The following is an 18,902-nucleotide window of genomic DNA, read 5'->3' as shown; positions in this document are numbered from 1 at the left end:
ACTACATTTTGGTGGCCTTGGCCATTATCAAGCAAGCAAGCAAAAATACAGTAGCCAGAAATATGCTAGTTAGAGCCAGAGGAGCAGACTGATATCTATAACTTGTTTCTCTCAAAGGAACAGCCCCTGCTCTGAAGCTACCAAGCAAGATAACCTATAACCACCTGGGTAGGCTATGACCTATGGGAAAACCTTAAACTTAAGCCCACCCTGTCACAGAACCGGTGCCCATATGGGATGTCAGCACTGCAGGTGGTGGCTTTATTCACTACACCACAGTGCAGGCCCCAAACACGAGTTTTTTTTTTTGTTTTTTTGTTTTTTTTTTTTAAATGAACAGAAACTTTGCAGCCAAATACCATAATGGAAAAAAATTTCACATTAGTACCTTCATGTCACTACACAAACAAATGACAACAAAAGCCTCATAGGGATGCTTCTAGAATTCAAAATTACTACTGTACATTAAATTAGTTATTTTAACCCATGTTAAAATAACATTGCAAAGAAACAAGGAAGTGTAGCTATCAGAATCATAAGAAAATCTAGGTGAGCAGGTTGATTAGTAGTGTTAAGATTGCATGCTATTATGCCTTTATTCTATGCCTCCATGGCAACTGGGAAGGTCTTGGAATATAGAATACTACACTAACATCTGACAGGTGCTGTCTGAACAGCATGGATGGATGACCCTCAACACATTAAGGCAACAGCATAAAGACACCATGCCAGTGAGGCTCAGGTTCAGGAGCTACTGGGTGTGGAGGAGTGGCTGGACACCCAGGCGTGGGCTCTGGAGCAGGAGCTGGCCTTGTCCATGGAGAACAGAGTAAAAATGAGCAGTGAGGAGTCTGATGAGGGAGGGCCCAAAGAAGAGGTGCCTCCCCTACTCACCCCCAACCCACTCTGCATGCTGGCCCTGTGACAAAGTGTGGACTGGAGCTTGATGAGCCTATCGCCCTAGAGTGTGACCTGCAAGCCCATAACTCCACACATCCACCCACCCATGGTGAGTGATTGTATGATTTATACCACTTATACCCCAACCGAGCTGAGGGAGCTAGGAAGCTAAGCCAACAGAAATTTAGGCCCAAGGCCGGCGCCGCGGCTCACTAGGCTAATCCTCTGCCTTGCGGAACCGGCACACCGGGTTGTAGTCCCGGTCGGGGCGCCGGATTCTGTCCCAGTTGCCCCTCTTTCAGGCCAGCTCTCTGCTGTGGCCAGGGAGTGCAGTGGAGGATGGCCCAAGTCCTTGGGCGCTGCACACCATGGGAGACCAGGATAAGTACCTGGCTTCTGCCATCAGATTAGCGCAGTGTGCCGGACGTGGCGGCCATTAGAGGGTGAACCAACAGCAAAAGGAAGACCTTTCTCTCTGTCTCTCTCTCTCTCACTGTCCACTCTGCCTGTCAAAAAGAAAGAAAGAAAGAAAGAAATTTAGGCCCAACCTGGCTCACAACAGCAAGAGATGGAGAAATTTGCTTCCATCACAGTCCACCTGTCATTACAACAATATCTGCAAGTCAGCCAGTGGCTTGGAGCCAATTGAGATGAGCATTCTCTGATAATAGTGGTGAATGGCTACTGCACAGACTGGCAGAACTGCGGAGAACTCCCAGAAAGCATGAGTAAATGGACTGCGTACATAGAATTGGTTCAAGTTATTAATGAAATGGGAAAGTGGCAGGCCATGTACAACCTGAATACTAGGGGCCCAGATGATGAGAAGGTTGCCATCCAGGTGAAGGATTTAATATTGACCTCCGTGTCTCCTCCCACATTCAGAACTAAGACCCAGCCTAGAATTTTGGGGATGGTCAGTCAGTGTCAGCAAGATGCAAAAACCTGGCTTGTGTCAAGTTCCTGGGAGCTGTTTGTTCAGATAAGACTAAATCATACCTGAGGTTGTGATTGGTAAGACACAGGTTTTCCACATCCCACTAGGGTGAGACAGTTACAGATCTTTGTGGGATTATTGGGGTGTTATCCGGTGTTTATTCTGCATTTAGCACAGATGCTCTTCCTGCTGTGTCCGCTGTGCCAGAAGGCAGTAACCTGTGATTTAACTCCCAAGGCTAAACTGGCCTTTACAGTCACCAAAGGTGTGGTGGCCCAGGCACAGGGCTTACAAATGGTAGATTCCACAAAACCCTTCCAGCTGGATGTTACTATTTTGACCACTGGTTTTAGATTGGGGCTATGGTAACAGACAGAAAAGAAACAAATTCCTGTTGAATTTGGGTCCCAGTTATGAAAGAGGACTGAACTATGTTATCTCCCTATTAAAGCAGTTACCAGCTATATGCACTGCTTTACAGGCCTGTGTGCCTGTCCCTGCCCAGAAAAAAGGTCCAGGTGCAGACCATGTGTCCCATGGCTGGCTGATTGTGGTCCTGGGTGACAGGACCAAAGAGGGGAGTAACAGAGATACCCTCCCTGGCCAAATGGGGACATACCTAAGTCAGAGGATGGCTGTTCGTACTATCCCCTTTCCCAAGAATCACAGGCCTTACTGGACATGGTAACCTATGCTGCTTTGTCTATGAGAGCCTTCCAACTGTCTGAGAGGTTCACAGTGATTACTATGAGGACAAGCCCTTGCCACCTACAGTGTGTTGTACTGAGGTGGTCCAGATACTTGGACCATGGTAGCAGTAAGGATAGACAGTAACACCATTTGGTTTTAAATGGGTACTCAATAACAAAGCAGCCAATGGGCTAAATGGTGGTCTTTGGATGTTATAAATAAACTAGGATTTTTGCATATTGGGACAGATAGCTGGGCAGTGGTCCTAGGATTAACTTTATGGCTGCCTCAGGGGGAGCAACACACCTAAGATGTGGTCATTGGCAGGCAAGGAGACATGGGATGGAGAGAGATCAATGGGACATGGGTCCCATAAAGGAGGTCACTGTGTGTCATTTTAGTGGAAGTAGGATGCTGCTACTAGTCCCTGGAAATGTAAGGCAAATACACTAGCTCAGGTCTGTAGTCTCTGGATATCTGGCACAGTTAAAGCCAGATGGTTACACCAGGAGCTGATATATGCTAGTTACTTAGCCACAGTGTGCACGCATCCAGGTTAACACAGCCACTGAGCGGCACAAATGGTGTTGTGTTATGATCAGCTCCTTCTCCTTTGATGGAAGGATAGAAGACTAAATGGTTGTGGTCAATACTTATCACAGCTAATGTTACTCCCTGAAAGATCTCTCTCTCTCTCTCTCTCCTCTCTCTCTCTCATTTTCATATTGTCTATGCCAGTGTGTGAGTGTGTGTGTGTTTATTGGTTCACATTCTTGTTCTAGAAATCTGTCCATTTCATACATGTCCTCCAATTTGAGGGCATAGGGGCAGGTGTTTGGCCTAGTGGTTAAGACTCCATTTAAGATGCCTATAGCTCATATTTGAGTCTTGGCTATGACTCCCCATTCCAGATCTTTCTAATGCAGACTCTGAGAAGCAATATATGATACATCAAGTAGTTGGTCCCTGTGAATTATGAAGAAGGCCTGGATCAGATGCCCAACTTTTTGCTTTGGCTTTATCCTGCACTGGTCATCATGGATATTTGGGGAAAGAATTAGCATATGAGAGTTTCTGTCTCTCACTCTTTCCCTGAATCTCAAATAATAGCTTAAAAATAATTCACAAACCTTTTCATGTCAAACTTTTATGAAAAGTAAAATAAAGTACAGGAAGAAACATCATTAAAATTAGGAAAGAAAGTGTGTTATTACCTGTGCATGCAGAGGTAATATCAGAGACCCAAGCAATGCAAGTCTAACATCTTATCTATCTTGCACACAAAAGGTAAATATATGTATGCATAAAATAAAAATATATAGCTTGTAAGGATTACTAAGAAAAATGTGAAAATCCTATTTTGAATTTTCAACATTAACCTTTATTTTTTATAACACACAATTTATGCTCCTAAACTTTTGTTTTCCTTACTCTCTCTTGCCACCCCTCCCTCCCATTCTTTCTTTCTTTCTGTCTCTCTCTTTCTCTCTCTCATTGAGAGGCAGAGAGACAGAAACAGTATTCACATTTTCTGGCTCACTTCCCAAATGTCAATAACAGCCAGAGCTTGGACAGGCTGAATCAGGGATTCAGGAATCTCAGACTAAAGCCAGGAGCCTGAACTTTATCCAGTTCTCTCAAATGGGTGGCAGGAACTTAAGTACCAGCCAAAATCCTAAAGCTACAAATCCAGACTTGAATTGAAAAACATTCAGGTTTCTTTTTTTTTTTTTTTTTCTGTCTCAAAATCAATCCAATGATCTTGTAAATAGCCCACAGACACTGATGGCCATGTCTCTTATCAGTTGACTTTAGTCCAGAAAAGCAATCATCTCCTCTTGAGATGCACATAGAAACACACACACAAACATGTGTCCCTATTTATTTGTGCTTCTAATAAAGAAAATTCCATTTCTTAGCAGAATAAATTAATTGTGCTGGAAGTAGTGCAAAAATTATCTTGTTAATAAAGATATTTATAGTTTAAAGGATTCATGATAGCTGCACACATTCATCCTGTATTAAGAAACAGTGGTGTGAAAATGACATTTTTGCCTTGTTGTTATCCCTGAAAGTGGTGACAGCTGAAAACTTTCATATTCAAGTTTCCTAATTTAGTGAAAAAATGAGTTTTAAATAGCTGTCAATCATTTTTTAGAAGAGTGGTATTTCACTGTCTAGCAAAAATATAACAGTGTTCCAAGAGTACAACTGTTATTTGCCCTTCTTTAATATAATGGAATATATTACTTCACATCTGCTAGAGTTCTTAATATTTTCATATATTATTTCCCACTTGCTAATTTTGTCTTCTTTCTCAATCGCTTTTTCTGCATTTGATAGGAGGAACAGGAAGAATGGAAGGACTTCTGATTTCTGTTTCACCCAATCCACAATCATGAGTTTAAGAAGTTTGCCATCTTCTACCTGGAAACGTTTGGGATTTATTTTTGTGTTGTTTATTTTATTACTGTTCTGTTTCAGTAATTTTCCATGAGATTTTGGTAGTTTCTGACAACTATACTACCTAGGAATCTTGGTGATGTATTCATCAGTAGATTTTTCTCCTTTGTTCATACTTTGTTATGCCACATACTCAGGCCATCTTCTTCTTAAGGAGAAAAGAATACTGCACTCCTCTTTGCACTGACAGGTCCATGTAAATGTGATCAGTATTGAATATTCACTTATATGCAAAAGCGTCAATAGCAGGTATAAGCTTCAAAGTGTTACTTTTTAACTGTAACTCCGGGAACAAGTCCTATTCTCAGAAATCTTTCGACTTTTTTTGTAAACAGTTTATTATATGAGTATGAAATTTTAGAAATTAATAAGCTTGATTGTGTCAGTATAAAGGAAAAATATCATTTTCCTTATACGCACTGAATATAGATATTTTTGTGTTTTTATTACAGGAATAGCAGATTTATTGTAATGAACAAATTTTATTGAATAAACTAAAATAATAGAATAATATTTTCTGAGGTATCTTATAATAGGTATATATGATAGTACTGCCAATTATAATTTTTCTGCGTATGTATATGTTATACAAGATATTTGGGAAATGCCTGTGTTGATACAGCAGATATGTAGTTTCTTGAGACTATATTCCCTCTTTCCAAATTTCCATGTCTCTTCTAACATCTCCAGAAAAATGTATTTTAGAAAACTAGCATCTTGTGAATATTCCAAGATATCTCTCTTTTTCCAAATTCTTCTTCTTATATATATATGTGTGTTATAATAAATTTTGTCGCATCATGCTTGTATGCCAGTAAAACATTTAATTATATATTATATATAAAATATTATATATGATAATATATAATTATAATTTATTATAATGATAATTTATTACATAATATAACATATATTATATAATGTTATATTTATATATAATAATATATGTATATATATAAACCATACACAATAGTCACTGCCATTGTTGTGCCAACTTCCTTTATGAAAGTACATTCCAAGAACATGGTGATCTTTCTCTTAGAAGTGACTTCTCAGTACATAGATGTTTAGGCTAATGGTACCTACCAGCCTGAATCTAAAACTGTCTGTCAAAAACCTGTGAAATGAATTATGTGATTTCCACTAAGTGATGTAATAGAATCTGTATGACAATTGAATTTTTACATCAGCCTTTTCAAAGCTACTTAATGAATATTGCACAAAAATATAGAAATTATCTGTGGGGTCATTTGTTATTTGTTGATAAGTGTCACATATATAACAAGATAGAAACATCTCTCAACAATACCATTAAAATTTTCTTTATAAATAATTATTGTGCAGATAGATTAAACAATTAAATATAAATATCTCTAGAAATTTTATTATAGATACATGTAAAAAATTCCTGCAAAGATATCTCACATTTTATTAAATTAAATCATTTACATACTAACCTTCTCAGAGCCCTTATGACATCCTTGTTTCTTAGACTATATATCAAGGGGTTAAACATGGGAGTCACAATAGTATAGAAAAGAGAAAGCACTTTGTCAGTTCCTGATGAATGACTGTTGTTGGATCTTAAATACGTGATAATGGCTGATCCAAAGAATAACATCACAACTGTAAGATGAGATGAACAGGTAGAGAAAGCTTTGGTTCGACTTGTGGCTGAAGGCAATTTTAAAACTGTAGAAATGATTTTGCTGTAGGAAATAAGTATTAGCAAAAATGGAACAGAGACCAACAACACTGCAGCTCCGTAGACCATCACCTCGTTCATGAATGTTTCCCCACAAGCCAGCCTGAGCAGTGGTCGGATATCACAGAAGAAGTGGTTGATTTTGTTGGAACCGCAGAATGGCAGAGAGAAAATCCAGAAGGTTTGCCCTATCTGGACTGGAACTCCGCTGAGCCATGAGCCAGCCACCAGCTGGATGCAAACCTTGTGGTTCATGATGAGAGGGTAGTGCAGAGGGTTGCAAATGGCCAGGTAGCGATCACAGGCCATCACGGCCAGGAGGAAACACTCAGTGGCACCCAGTGTAAGAACACAGCACATTTGTGTAGCACAGGCAACTAAAGATATTGTTCTTCTTTGGGTTCCAAGATTCGCGAGCATTCTGGGGAGCGTAAGTGACACATAACAGATTTCTAAGAAGGAAAAATTCCCAAGGAAAAAATACATGGGGGTCTGGAGGGTAGAGTCCACTTTTGTTATCAGTAATATGGTGCCGTTGCCCAATAGAATAATGACATAGATGGCTAGGAACAATCCAAAAAGCAACCACTGGAGATGGGGAACATCACAAAAGCCCAAAAGAACAAATTCCACCATTTCAGTTAAGTTTTCTTCCTGTGATTGTTTCTGGTGCCTCATCTGTAGAAACATGAAGTTTAGCATGGGTTCCTGTTCTCTAAACGTATATAAAAACTCAGGTCCATGTTTATAATTGCTGCAGTTAGTTTCTGCTGTAAGAATTCTATAATTATCTGTTTCACATTTTTCCTGCTTTAAAGCCTGTGCATTGCCACTGGGCACACTCTCTGAAATTTCTTTAGCATCATTCTATCCTACCTTCTACAGCAGCCCACAGTAAGTCTAATCATTTTTTTTTTTTTTTATCCAGCACAGACACAGGAACAATTGCCAATCACTCAAGACAGAGCCATAGCTTTTCCATGTGCTCTCAATTTCAATGAATTACATTTCCTGCAAACCAATTGTTTTTATCTGTGACTGTTCTCAATCATGCTTCGTAGAAATGTGTTCTTCCCTACATTTTCTTTGCCTATTTCAGCTCTTTCTTTCTTTCCATCATTTCATTTGATCATTACTGTCTTTATTTATAGTTCATCATGTTAAGCACTTTTAAAACAGTGAGAGAATATTTCATCGCACATAAAACCAAAGAAGCATATTTTGGTAGGATACTATGTGGGAAATATAAAAGGGTTTTATTCAATAAAAGAAACATGGAAACAAGGATTCAGAGAGAAATAATAGAAAGTGACTCAGGGCAAATGTGTTATAAAATACCAATGTCTAGGTGTGTGAGGCAGGGGAAAAAAGACGTGGCTATTCAGTTAAATTCCTTATGCTCTGTGCAATATGACAATCTTTGCTGCTCTTCATAAAAAATTAGTTTCTTTGTTAGAATTCAGTTGGAATCCTACCTCAGTGATTTGCTATCTGAACAATAAAAAATGATTTTTAAAGATATGATCCATTACTTTCAAAATTAAATGATGTCACATTGTTAAAATTATCATTGCTCAATATCAATTACATTATTATTAGTCATGATTCTACCTTTATGGAGATGAAAAAAATATATTATGTTCTTAAAACATTAGTTTTAGGACTGTTAACACATTGCCTAGAAAAATTGCATTTAATAGAGTTGTTGGGTTACCTGGTTGGTAATTATTTTTGCATTCTCTTTTCTTCAGGGACAGGAATCAGTAAGCCAAGTGAGACTTTGGTTAAAAAATTAGGAGATATTCACTCATTTGCAATGCTGATCCTGAAACTGAATGCCTCTTTTTTTTTAATTTTTAATATCAAATTTAATTTAATCAAAATGTCTAAAATATTGACACAGTAAAATTCAACCAATATAATATATATTGGTTTATATATTATAAAAATATATAGATATAGATATAGATATAGATATAGATATATAATTTTAGTGAGATGTTTCACATTCTTTGCTTTTGATGTTGTCTTCCAGATCTGGTGTGTATTTCACATGTACAGTCAATGCTAACTGGTCATCTGTAAAGTGCTCAAAAGCTAGGTTTAGCTCCTGTTTTTGTTAACATTGTTTTAGTTTAGGGAATAATTTCATATATTCCATATATATAGCTTTAAGAGCATTATGGTACTTTTTCAGTGTTAAAACCAATGCCTCTTAACAGCTCCACTCCTCACTGGCCACAACTCTGATTTGTTTATCCAACCTGGTGGTTTGTATGTTGTCCACCAAACATTATATTATTGTGAATATGGGACATAATCTTACAAAGACGGGCTGTAATTGAATCAGGGCTCCTCTACATACATTCTGTATGACTCATGCAAATTGCTTTATCTTCTTGTGTGTCATAGTTTTTCAGCTATAACATGGAGTGACAATGGCACCAATACCTATGATTATTATGTGAATTAATAATCTTAAAATGTGTAAAATACTTTAAGAATTCCAGAAAATTATAAGTCTATATAAATATTAGTTATTATTAGTGTTATTATAAGTTAAATGTTTATTTTTCTGAAGTCACTGTTTTAAGCAACTTGGAAAATTATCTTTGAATTTTTATTGGGGAAATGTGTGATGTGTGAGCTCTTAAGTCATCAGAAGATTACTAAAGTTGCGAACTCTCATGAAGAAATATCCATGAATTTTTTACAATATTTTTTCTATTATTATTTCTATTCTGGTTAATCAAATACCAAGAGTACAAAACACTCTTCAGCTCAGAGGGTAGCTATTTTACCTAATCATTATGACTTTTATTTGTCTACCGCTGAATAATCAAAGTGGTGAGAAGAGTTAACTATTTTTTAACTTGAGATCAGTATATATATATATGAGATAATGGTTGTATACCTTTTATGGTACTCAATATTTGCTATGGAAGTGAGGTAAAACAAGAGAAACTATTTTATATTTTTAAATATATTTTTCTTCTTTCTTTTAAGTTGCATTTATCAAAAGGAAAGAAAAGAGAAGAACTGACAGCTTTCACCTGCTGGTTCATTCACCCAAATTCCTACAGCAGGAGTGATCTGTGCCTGGCCAAAGCTGGAAACTCAATCCAGGTCTCCAATATGGGTAGCAGGGACCCAAGTACTTGAGCCATGGCCGGCTGCCTCCCATTTGTAAGAATCTGGATTTGGGAGTGAAGCCAGGAAACGAACCAAGGTACTCTGATATAGGTTAATACTGTCCCAAACATTTACCATAAGACAGTATTTAACTGAAACCATCATAAAGATAGAAAACTGCTAATGCAAAAGAGAACAAATATTCCAATATTTATGTATGAACTTTGAAAATGACACATTTTATATAAATAATTTGACTCATTAAAACCATTTCCAATGCTGAATCAAATATAGTTTCTCACTATAGAATCCTAATTGTTGGTGGTAAAATTATCAATTCATAAAGTGCAATACATATAACTTGTATGTTTGTAGAAAATGAAGAAATACTTGTTTATAAAATTATCTATATTAAACACACATATAAATATTTTATAATAATTAAGGAGAGTAAATATGTCTGTTTTAAAGTCAAGCCTTGATTGCAAATGACTAAGGGAATGTACAATAATATTCTAATGCAGCTAGACATCAGAAGTTCTATAAACTTTAGCCATGTTTGCATATTTGGTATACATTAATGATTGAAATAATATATTGAACTTTAAATTGTTATTTACCAAGTTCTTAATTCTCTAAAATAATATTTTTCTTAAAAACAAAATTGTTTTCCTCAATGATTACATAGTTATTAAATGGACAGTTTTAGTTAAAAAGTTCTTGTGGAGTTATCAACAAGACTAAATGCATATATATGACACCAATTTGTATTTATATGTTGGCTCAGAATTATGTTTCTAAAAATATTACATATAATTGGAAAATTATACCATTTTGTACAGTTTCTGTATTTTAAAATGATTCATAGTATTGTTAATTATTATCTCACTGTAAAGTATATTAAATAATATACAGAAACTATGAAAAATTAATCTATATCCTATTTTATATAAAATGATAATTTTTGATTTTAAAATATTGTGAATTAAAATATGAATATTAGCATAAAATAGTTTATATTTACCATTATCATATCAGCCTCTCACTGTAGAGGGTTTAAACAATTAGATGTTTTTTAGGTGAGATGAACTGTATGATCAAAGACGTTCAACTAACTAATAATATCCTGTTCTTTCTAAACATAAAATGTTCCTTAAATAAAGATAGTTAACCCTACCCTAGAGACCTCTTCCATCCAATACATTTAAATTTCTAATTAAAATCAAGCATCTTTTTAGCACCCACTGATTTGTATCATTTAATTTTTCTCAGATAGCTCTCACTGGGTCCAGAATATCCCATACTCAGTTTCTCTATGGAATAGAGTGCACAGCACATTTTACTTAGACTTGCATGGAGTGCTGAGTAACGCTGTATGAAATCATTCAAAACTGACACACATCCAATTCTTACCTCATCTATTTTGAATGCTACACATGGAGCCTCTGTTTGTATTACTTTTAGCACTCACATATGTTTTATTTATTTTTAATCCTCTTTGTTCTAACATTCATGGGCTTGCTTGTGTAGCATCTGAAATAAACTATTATAATTAACTTCATTAAGGATAAAATGAGAATTTGAGAAAAAATAAAAGATGTCAGAAATCTGCCTCTCCTATGCTTCAATTCCATCAATGACAACTGTTCAAGAACTGGCATAGGTTACAAATATTGGCCTCTAGCTAAATGCCTAAAGCCACTAATAAAATGCTGTTTTATTTCATTTGGTAAATCATTATTCCTAAAGGTTTTGATTGTGGATAGAAATTATTTACTGTAAGAGGAATTCATATAGTAGTAGGGTGATAGCAAATAGCAATTAGAGAAGTTAACCCCAAAATACCAGAAGTCATGTACCAGAGATCCTGGCAAGGTAAGGAGGCCTAGGAAGGTGGCTGAGCAGTGGGTAGGGAGGCACAATGGAGGAAGCAGATGGGAAAGGACATAGAAAAGGAGTGGGATGGCAGTTGGACTAGGCTATCACAGGTACACACCCAAGATTTAACTACTGAAAAAAAATTCCAAACCTCAAAATAAAGTTTGGTATATATTGAGGTGGAAATAAAGATCTTCTGACTCATAGAATAGAAAACCCAGAAGAATGCTCATATATATGTGAAAGTTTATCATGAAGATAACATGAAATTTGTGACATGTGGATACTTAGAATAAATATTATTCAGATAACCTAGAAACTTTATAAGAAAAACACATTCATAGTTAATGCAACCACAAGAAAAACTTTAAAGCATATACTTTTAAAATACTTTAGAAAGTAAAATAATAAAAATAATAAAATCAATTTTTTTTTGACAGGCAGAGTTAGACAGTGAGAGAGAGAGAGACAGAGAGAAAGGTCTTCCTTCTGTTGGTTCACCCCCCAAATGGCCAGTACGGCCAATGCGCTGCACCGATCCGAAGCCAGGAGCCAGGTGCTTCCTCCTGGTCTCCAATGCAGGTGCAGGGTCCAAGCACTTGGGCCATCCTCCACTGCCTTCCCAGGCCACAGCAGAGAGCTGGACTGGAAGAGGAGCAACCGGGACAGGACCAGCGCCCCAACCGGGACTAGAACCCGGTGTGCCAGAGTTGCAGATAGAGGATTAACCAAGTGAGCTGTGCCAGCCAATTTTTAAAACTGTAATAGTTTTGGAGTAAAGAAAACTAACCTAACTATGACACAAAATTTAGAGTGCAGGACATAAAAATTTTTTTAAGGTGGCCGGCGCCATGGCTCACTTGGTTAATCCTTCGCCTGCGGCACCTGCATCCCATATGGGTGCCAGGTTCTCGTTAAGGTTGCTCCTTTTCCTAGTCCAGCTCTCTGCTGTGGCCCGGGAGGGCAGTGGAGGTAGGCCCAAGTGCTTGGGCCCCTGTATCCATGTGGGACACCAGGAGGAAGCACCTGGCTCCTTGCTTCGGATTGGCGCAGCACCAGCCATAGTGGCCATTTGGGGAGTGAACCAATGGAAGGAAGACCTTTCTCTCTGTCTCTCTTTCTCAATTTCTATAACTCTACCTGTCAACTAAAAATAAATAAATAAACAAACAAATAAATAAAAACCTTTTTTAAAAAAAAGATTGATTTACTTTACTTGAAAGGCTGGGTTACAGAGAGAGAGGGAGAGATAGATAGAGAGAATCTTAAATCCCCAAATAAAGTCAGCAACCAAGCTGGGCCAGGTGGAAGCCCGGAGCGGGGAGCTTCATCCTGGTTCCCATATAGGTACAGGAGCCCAGGGATTCAGCCCATCTTCTGCAGCCTTCCCAGGCACATTAGCAGGGAGCTGGATTGGAAGTTGAGCAGCCAGGACATGAACCAATGCCCACAGGGGATGCTGATGTTGCAGGAAGCAGCTTAACCCACTACACCGCCATGCTGAACCCTGACATAAAACTTTTTAGATAGTTGTAAAAATAAATAATTTTGCATGTAAAGAGGAACAAGCCCCCAAAGTAAAGTCAAATGTTATTGATGTAACAAGAAAAAATATAAATCATTTATCTAATAGGTGCCTCCATTTCCTCATGAATAGTTTTGTGAAATGAAAGATTTTAGAATTATTCAATTTCATTAGTTCTTATTCTGTATATTAGCAAAGAGAATTTTGAAGCAGACACACGTAAATTTCTAACATTCTCCAGTGGAATGCCCATCATTAATTTTTGTTGCTGTTGGGTAAATGAAAGCTGCTTTGCTTACACTCAAGATATTTTGACAATTTCACATACATTGTTTTAAATCTCTATAGCTTTTCTGTGGCTTGTGGATCATGTTTAACATACCCAAGGCACACAAATCTTACTATAGTAAGACAAGTGGGAAAGAAATTCAGCCATAGGTCTCCCTTATATTACCTAAAACAAACTAGGAAATGGAATGACTCAAAAACTCAGAGTATAATTGCTATTAAATAATAATATACGGAGCATGGATTCAGAAGTAAAAAAACTAATGATATAATTTTGATGCTCCATAATAATTCAACATTCATTATTTATCCATTGTGTGAATTATCATATTCACAGCAGCAAGATCATGTTTTTCTATTGTGTTTTTCAATCATTCTTCAACTCTCGCATGAAACATTTTTTAAATGCACCATGTGTCCTCTTTTCCATGCAGCTATGGCTCTCACTGCTCATGAACTTTGAAACTGTGTTCCTATTTATTTCCTCTTTCAAAATAAAAAAAAAAAAACTTATTGCTATCAGTCATTATGTTTCAAAATCCTACCATATCTTATCATGTAGTGAAGCTTTGGTAAAAGATTATTGATCATTTGTTTGACTAGTAAGTATTTGCAATATTTGTCAGTCTACCTAGAGTTCTACAATCTGGCATTGGTCATGCTCACTTTGATAATATATTTGAGGTGAAGCACACAGAAATCAAAACTGGGCTATAGGATTATTATTTGCCACATTTATCAGGTGCTTCACTTTAAGTGTCATGTTTTGCATTTCTCAAGCATTTTTATTTTTGCTTTTATTTAGTGTTAGAATTTTTTATATTATCATTGTGAAAAAATATATTAACAAATATTTATACATATCTTTTGTTATCTTAACAAACATATTTACCACTTATGGGATTCTCAATAACCATAGATATTCAACCATTTTATCTTTTTGAGTTATCAAAGACTGAGAAGTTATATTTCAGTATGTATATTTTTATACATTTCATTTGATAGATACTGAGAATCAATTCACTAATTGAATGCTTGTTGACAATTTTGTCTTTATTTTTTAAAGAATATAATTCTATTTATTTTCAGTTTTTTTGCAGTTGATCTTTTTTTAAACTATACGTGTTTTTTACCATCATGAACTTTTCCATCTCTGGATCTATTGTTGTATACTTTTTAGTTATTTTTGCAAAATGATCTTACATGAGATTCCTCTTAGATCATAATATTTTATTTAAAACAATCAAATATGATTTGGCTGATATTGAAATTTACCTGCTTTATGCTAAAGATGCTTTAAGACATTTAGAGGCATGCAAACATTTCTTTGCTACGTGGATTCACATTTTCAGAACCAAAATGAGTCATTTCTTATGACATCCCTATTATATTTTCAGTGTAGTAAATCCAGCCTATAAATAAATTGAAAGACAAATAGGAATCCTGAGAAATCCTAGCACTGTGAGGAAGTCAATATTATCTTTTAATCTATATCCTACTGGGCACTGTTTTTATGAAGACCATCTACTACAAACATGTACATACAAACTGCTGTATGTAATTTTGCACTGCTATCCTTGGTTTTGCAAAAAAATAAAAATGTTTTATGAATGCATTTACAACATTTCTTACATGTTAGGAAAGTGGGAATTTATTCAATGGAATTGCTCTAAAACACTGTCTTGAGAGGCTATTTAGTATTGTACAGCGTAGATGTACTCCAGTGTCATGGTTTTCTACCCAAGAGGGCCTTTCCTTTGGTTATGGTGTTGTTTTGCTTCTTTTAAGAAAACAGACCTTTAACAACCATTTTGCAACAAATATGTGTTTGTAATGATTCTTGGACAAGTATAATCCCCACAAGATAAGACTTCATTTACTCAACTTTAAAGTAATAGGACAAATATTTTTATTTTGAGTCAAAAGAAAAAAATATGCCAAGTTCCCCCAAATGTATGCAATAATATAAATGGAGTGGTAGCATAGTATTTTAGCTGTTGCTTGAAAGGGTACAGAATTCATTCTGTATGACTCAAGTCAAATAATCTTGATGAGTAAACTCTTTATGTTCTACTAGTTTTCAAGGTATACCTTAACAAATTACCACCAATGTGATAGCTTAAAACATCTGAAAATTAGTCTCTCACAGTTTTTTGTGTGTCCAAAATCACAGTATCGTTAGGTCTTCACTTCCTTTGAAGAAGGAAAGGGAAGTCTCCTCTTGCCTCTTCTAGCTTTTGGCGGCTCTTGGGCTTCCTTGATTTGTCGCTGAATCACTCCAGTCTCTGCCTCCACTTTCATGTATGTTTTCTGTTTCTCCTTTTCTTTGAAACTTCGTCTGCTTCTCTCTCTTTTTATTGAGGATATTTGTCATTGAATTTGGTGTCCACCCTAATCCATGGTAATCATAGCTCAGAATTCTCAGCTTAACCATATTTATAAAGATCCTTTTAGCAAATAAGGTTACACTTGTCAGTTCTGTGTGGAGAATCAGGGTTTAAACCACTACATATACATATGAATAATTTATGGTAAATACAGTCAATGCTTCTAATAGTAATTAGATATTATCAAAATAATTCTTGAAACTACAATGGGAGGGAAAATCAATATCAGGGAAAATCATGAGCTTAGACAATAGAGGAATGAAGACCTTCATGGTTTTTAGTCTTAAAAGGTCATGGGAAGACATATTAGAAGTGGGAAAATGCAAATACAATCCCCAAATCTCCCTGCTTCCACCATTTTAGCACTTCTAGTATTTTTTGTTGGCTAAATCCAACCAGAGGATGGGATATGAGTAGAAAATTAATCTGAAAGTAATGAGGCAATTAAAAATGCTTATAGCTTGACCCTGGTCCCTGGTGATACAGCACACTCAGTTAGCATAGCATTTTAAGCATTTTCAGGCACAAAATGACATACTTGCTCTTGAGTTCATTTGCACTCTGATTACATGGAAGCATGTAACTAAGTTCTACAGCACAAAGATCCCTTGAAATAATTTGGGTTGTTATCATATTAATTACCACTATTTAGGAACATAGTCAAAAGTGTTTTTTTTTTTCTAACTTGAGCTGCATGAGAAATTTTCTACAAGGCATTTTGTTTTCCTGTAGATTCAGGTCTCTATTTCAAGGCAATAATTTAGTGAAGAGTTTTCTCAGTGCCAACATGATGTCTTTGTTCTTCAGAGTATATACGATAGGATTCAAAGTTGGGATCAAAATGGTATAGAAGAGAGAGATGAGCTTCCCCATTCCTTCAGATAGATTTGGTGTGGGTTGTAAGTAAGTGATACCAGCTGTCCCATAGAATAGGACGACAACAATCAGATGAGAAGAACAGGTGGAGAAGGCCTTAGTCCTCCCTTTGGCTGATGACAATTTCAAAATACTAGAGATAATTTTGCCATAGGAAACAACAATCAGCATAAATGGTACCATGACAAACACCACTGCCACTACATAGACTGCTATCTCATTCACAAATGTGTCCCCGCAAGCTAGCTTAAGTACTGGGGGGATGTCACAGAAAAATTGATTAATTTTATTAGACCCACAAAAGGGCAAAGAAAAAATCTGCCATGTTTGCCCTATTACAACTGGAGCTGTGAGGATCCAGGAGGCAGTCACCAGCTGGGTACAGAACTTGTGGCTCATGACTACAGAATAGTGCAGAGGGTTACAAATGGCCACATAGCGGTCATAGGCCATCACTGTCAGAAGGAGGCACTCTGTGCCTCCCAGCATAAGCACAAAACACATTTGTGCAGCGCAGGCAAGAAAAGAGATATTTCCTTTCTGGGTACAAAGGTCCATGAGCATCCTTGGGATAGTGACTGTTACGTAACAGATTTCCAGAAAGGAAAAATTGCTGAGAAAAAAATACATAGGGATCTGGAGAATGGGGTCCATAATAGTTATTAATATTATGATGCTGTTGCACATCAGTATTGTCAGATAGAGGAGGGAAAATATTCCAAACAGAATCCACCGGAGATTGGGAATATCTGAAAACCCCAGGAGGACAAATTCCATAATTGTAGTGGTATTTGATTTTCCTGTTTTAATTTGCTCTCCATCTGCAGATATGATAAATTCAAGATGATTAATTTATTCAGATTTGAATTACAATGGTCTCCTATGCTACCTGGATCAGGTGTACGAATATGCTCACATACTATCTTAATTATTTTCCAAAATCAACTTTTTTTTGCTTTTAGGAAATGACATTTGATACTTCGGAAATAATACACAGTTAAAATCAATTCAAGAAAGAAACTCTTAATATTTTATTAGACTGGTCTATAATAATACTAGGAATATTGATAAATACATCTTGTTTATATTTTAAACAAAAATCTTATTTTTTCACCTTTCAGATTGGAATTATGGTGCAGACTTCTATTGTTTGGTCTATGTTGATTACTTTTCTTTATGTTTGTCATTTTCCATCTTCTTTCAACTCAAAACTTTCCCTTTGATGCTTTTTGTTTTGATTCACAATGAGTTTGAAATCCTCCATTTTATATTCCAACAAGAATCCATTTTCTTAAACTAATTCCTTGCTACTGAGAGAATAAATATATATATTTTACCTCTCTTCTTATGTACTTCTCCCATCATTTATAATAAATATGAAAACATTGCTAAAATATGCTGTTCATCAGCTTTCCCTGTTAGAACCACTATCCAGTATATGATGGTTATGAATTAATATTTAACCTAGACAGGTATATGGCCAGTTTCTTACAAAAATTTTTCATATATACCTTCCTAACCACATGAGATTCTCCATTGCTGTGATTCCTTTTTAGTAAATGCAATACCTTTTCTCAATTTTCTCTTTCTAATATCCTCTAAAGTTGTGATTTGGATTAAATCTAACTCATTTACTGTGTTCATACAAGTGTCCAAAGCGTGTGGACAGGGATAAAACATAATCCAAAACAAAAACCCCTTTGCTTCTTCATATTAGTATCATCCAGTTTGGCACTGCTAGACAGTTCCTACACTTTCTTGATGTTTGTTCTGCAACTTTCCAAAACAAATATTTATCTTTTTTGTCTCCTGTAGCCTGCTACCCCTGTATATTCCCTAGCCCAAATTAGCTGATTCTTTTGAGTTAATATATTTTCAAATAGAAGTGATCAGCTATTCCTTCTTATGCCTGTGTTTCTATTAGTGCTAGGTTTTCAACTTTACCTTAAATGAATCCTTTTTATTAATGTCATCTTTCTCTTTATTTGATATATTTTAATTTTATTTAACTTTAGAATTTAGGCAGTTAAGAGATACATGATTTATATTAATTAACTAATTTTCAGATTAATCTTAGAATTCCATGTGTCCCTGTTTTATTAATTAAAACTTGATCCTCAA

At 35.9% G+C, this 18,902-nt stretch overlaps 2 protein-coding genes across 2 annotated transcripts; both read right to left on the bottom strand.

The window, feature by feature from the left end:
* Positions 1–6,431: 6,431 nt before the first annotated feature.
* Positions 6,432–7,397, bottom strand: LOC100343874 (olfactory receptor 10AG1). Its single transcript, XM_008270998.4, has one exon. It carries the CDS (start codon positions 7,395–7,397, stop codon positions 6,432–6,434), a length of 966 nt encoding a protein of 321 aa, XP_008269220.3.
* Positions 7,398–16,652: 9,255 nt separating this feature from the next.
* Positions 16,653–17,618, bottom strand: LOC100344130 (olfactory receptor 10AG1). The gene has a single exon (XM_089333307.1). It carries the CDS (start codon positions 17,556–17,558, stop codon positions 16,653–16,655), a length of 906 nt encoding a protein of 301 aa, XP_089189433.1. The 5' UTR covers positions 17,559–17,618.
* Positions 17,619–18,902: the final 1,284 nt, after the last annotated feature.

This window comes from Oryctolagus cuniculus, chromosome 1 (genome assembly GCF_051225735.1).
Source record: "Oryctolagus cuniculus isolate XC-2025 breed Fujian yellow rabbit chromosome 1, ASM5122573v1, whole genome shotgun sequence".
Taxonomy (NCBI): domain Eukaryota; kingdom Metazoa; phylum Chordata; class Mammalia; order Lagomorpha; family Leporidae; genus Oryctolagus; species Oryctolagus cuniculus.
Note: the sequence above shows the minus strand (reverse complement) of the source record. Positions and strands in the feature narration are given on the sequence as shown.

Excerpts from the sequence above, each read along its gene's own strand:
- LOC100343874 (XM_008270998.4), bottom strand. The coding sequence starts at position 7,397 with ATGCTAAACTTCATGTTTCTACAGATGAGGCACCAGAAACAATCACAG.
- LOC100344130 (XM_089333307.1), bottom strand. The coding sequence starts at position 17,558 with ATGGAATTTGTCCTCCTGGGGTTTTCAGATATTCCCAATCTCCGGTGG.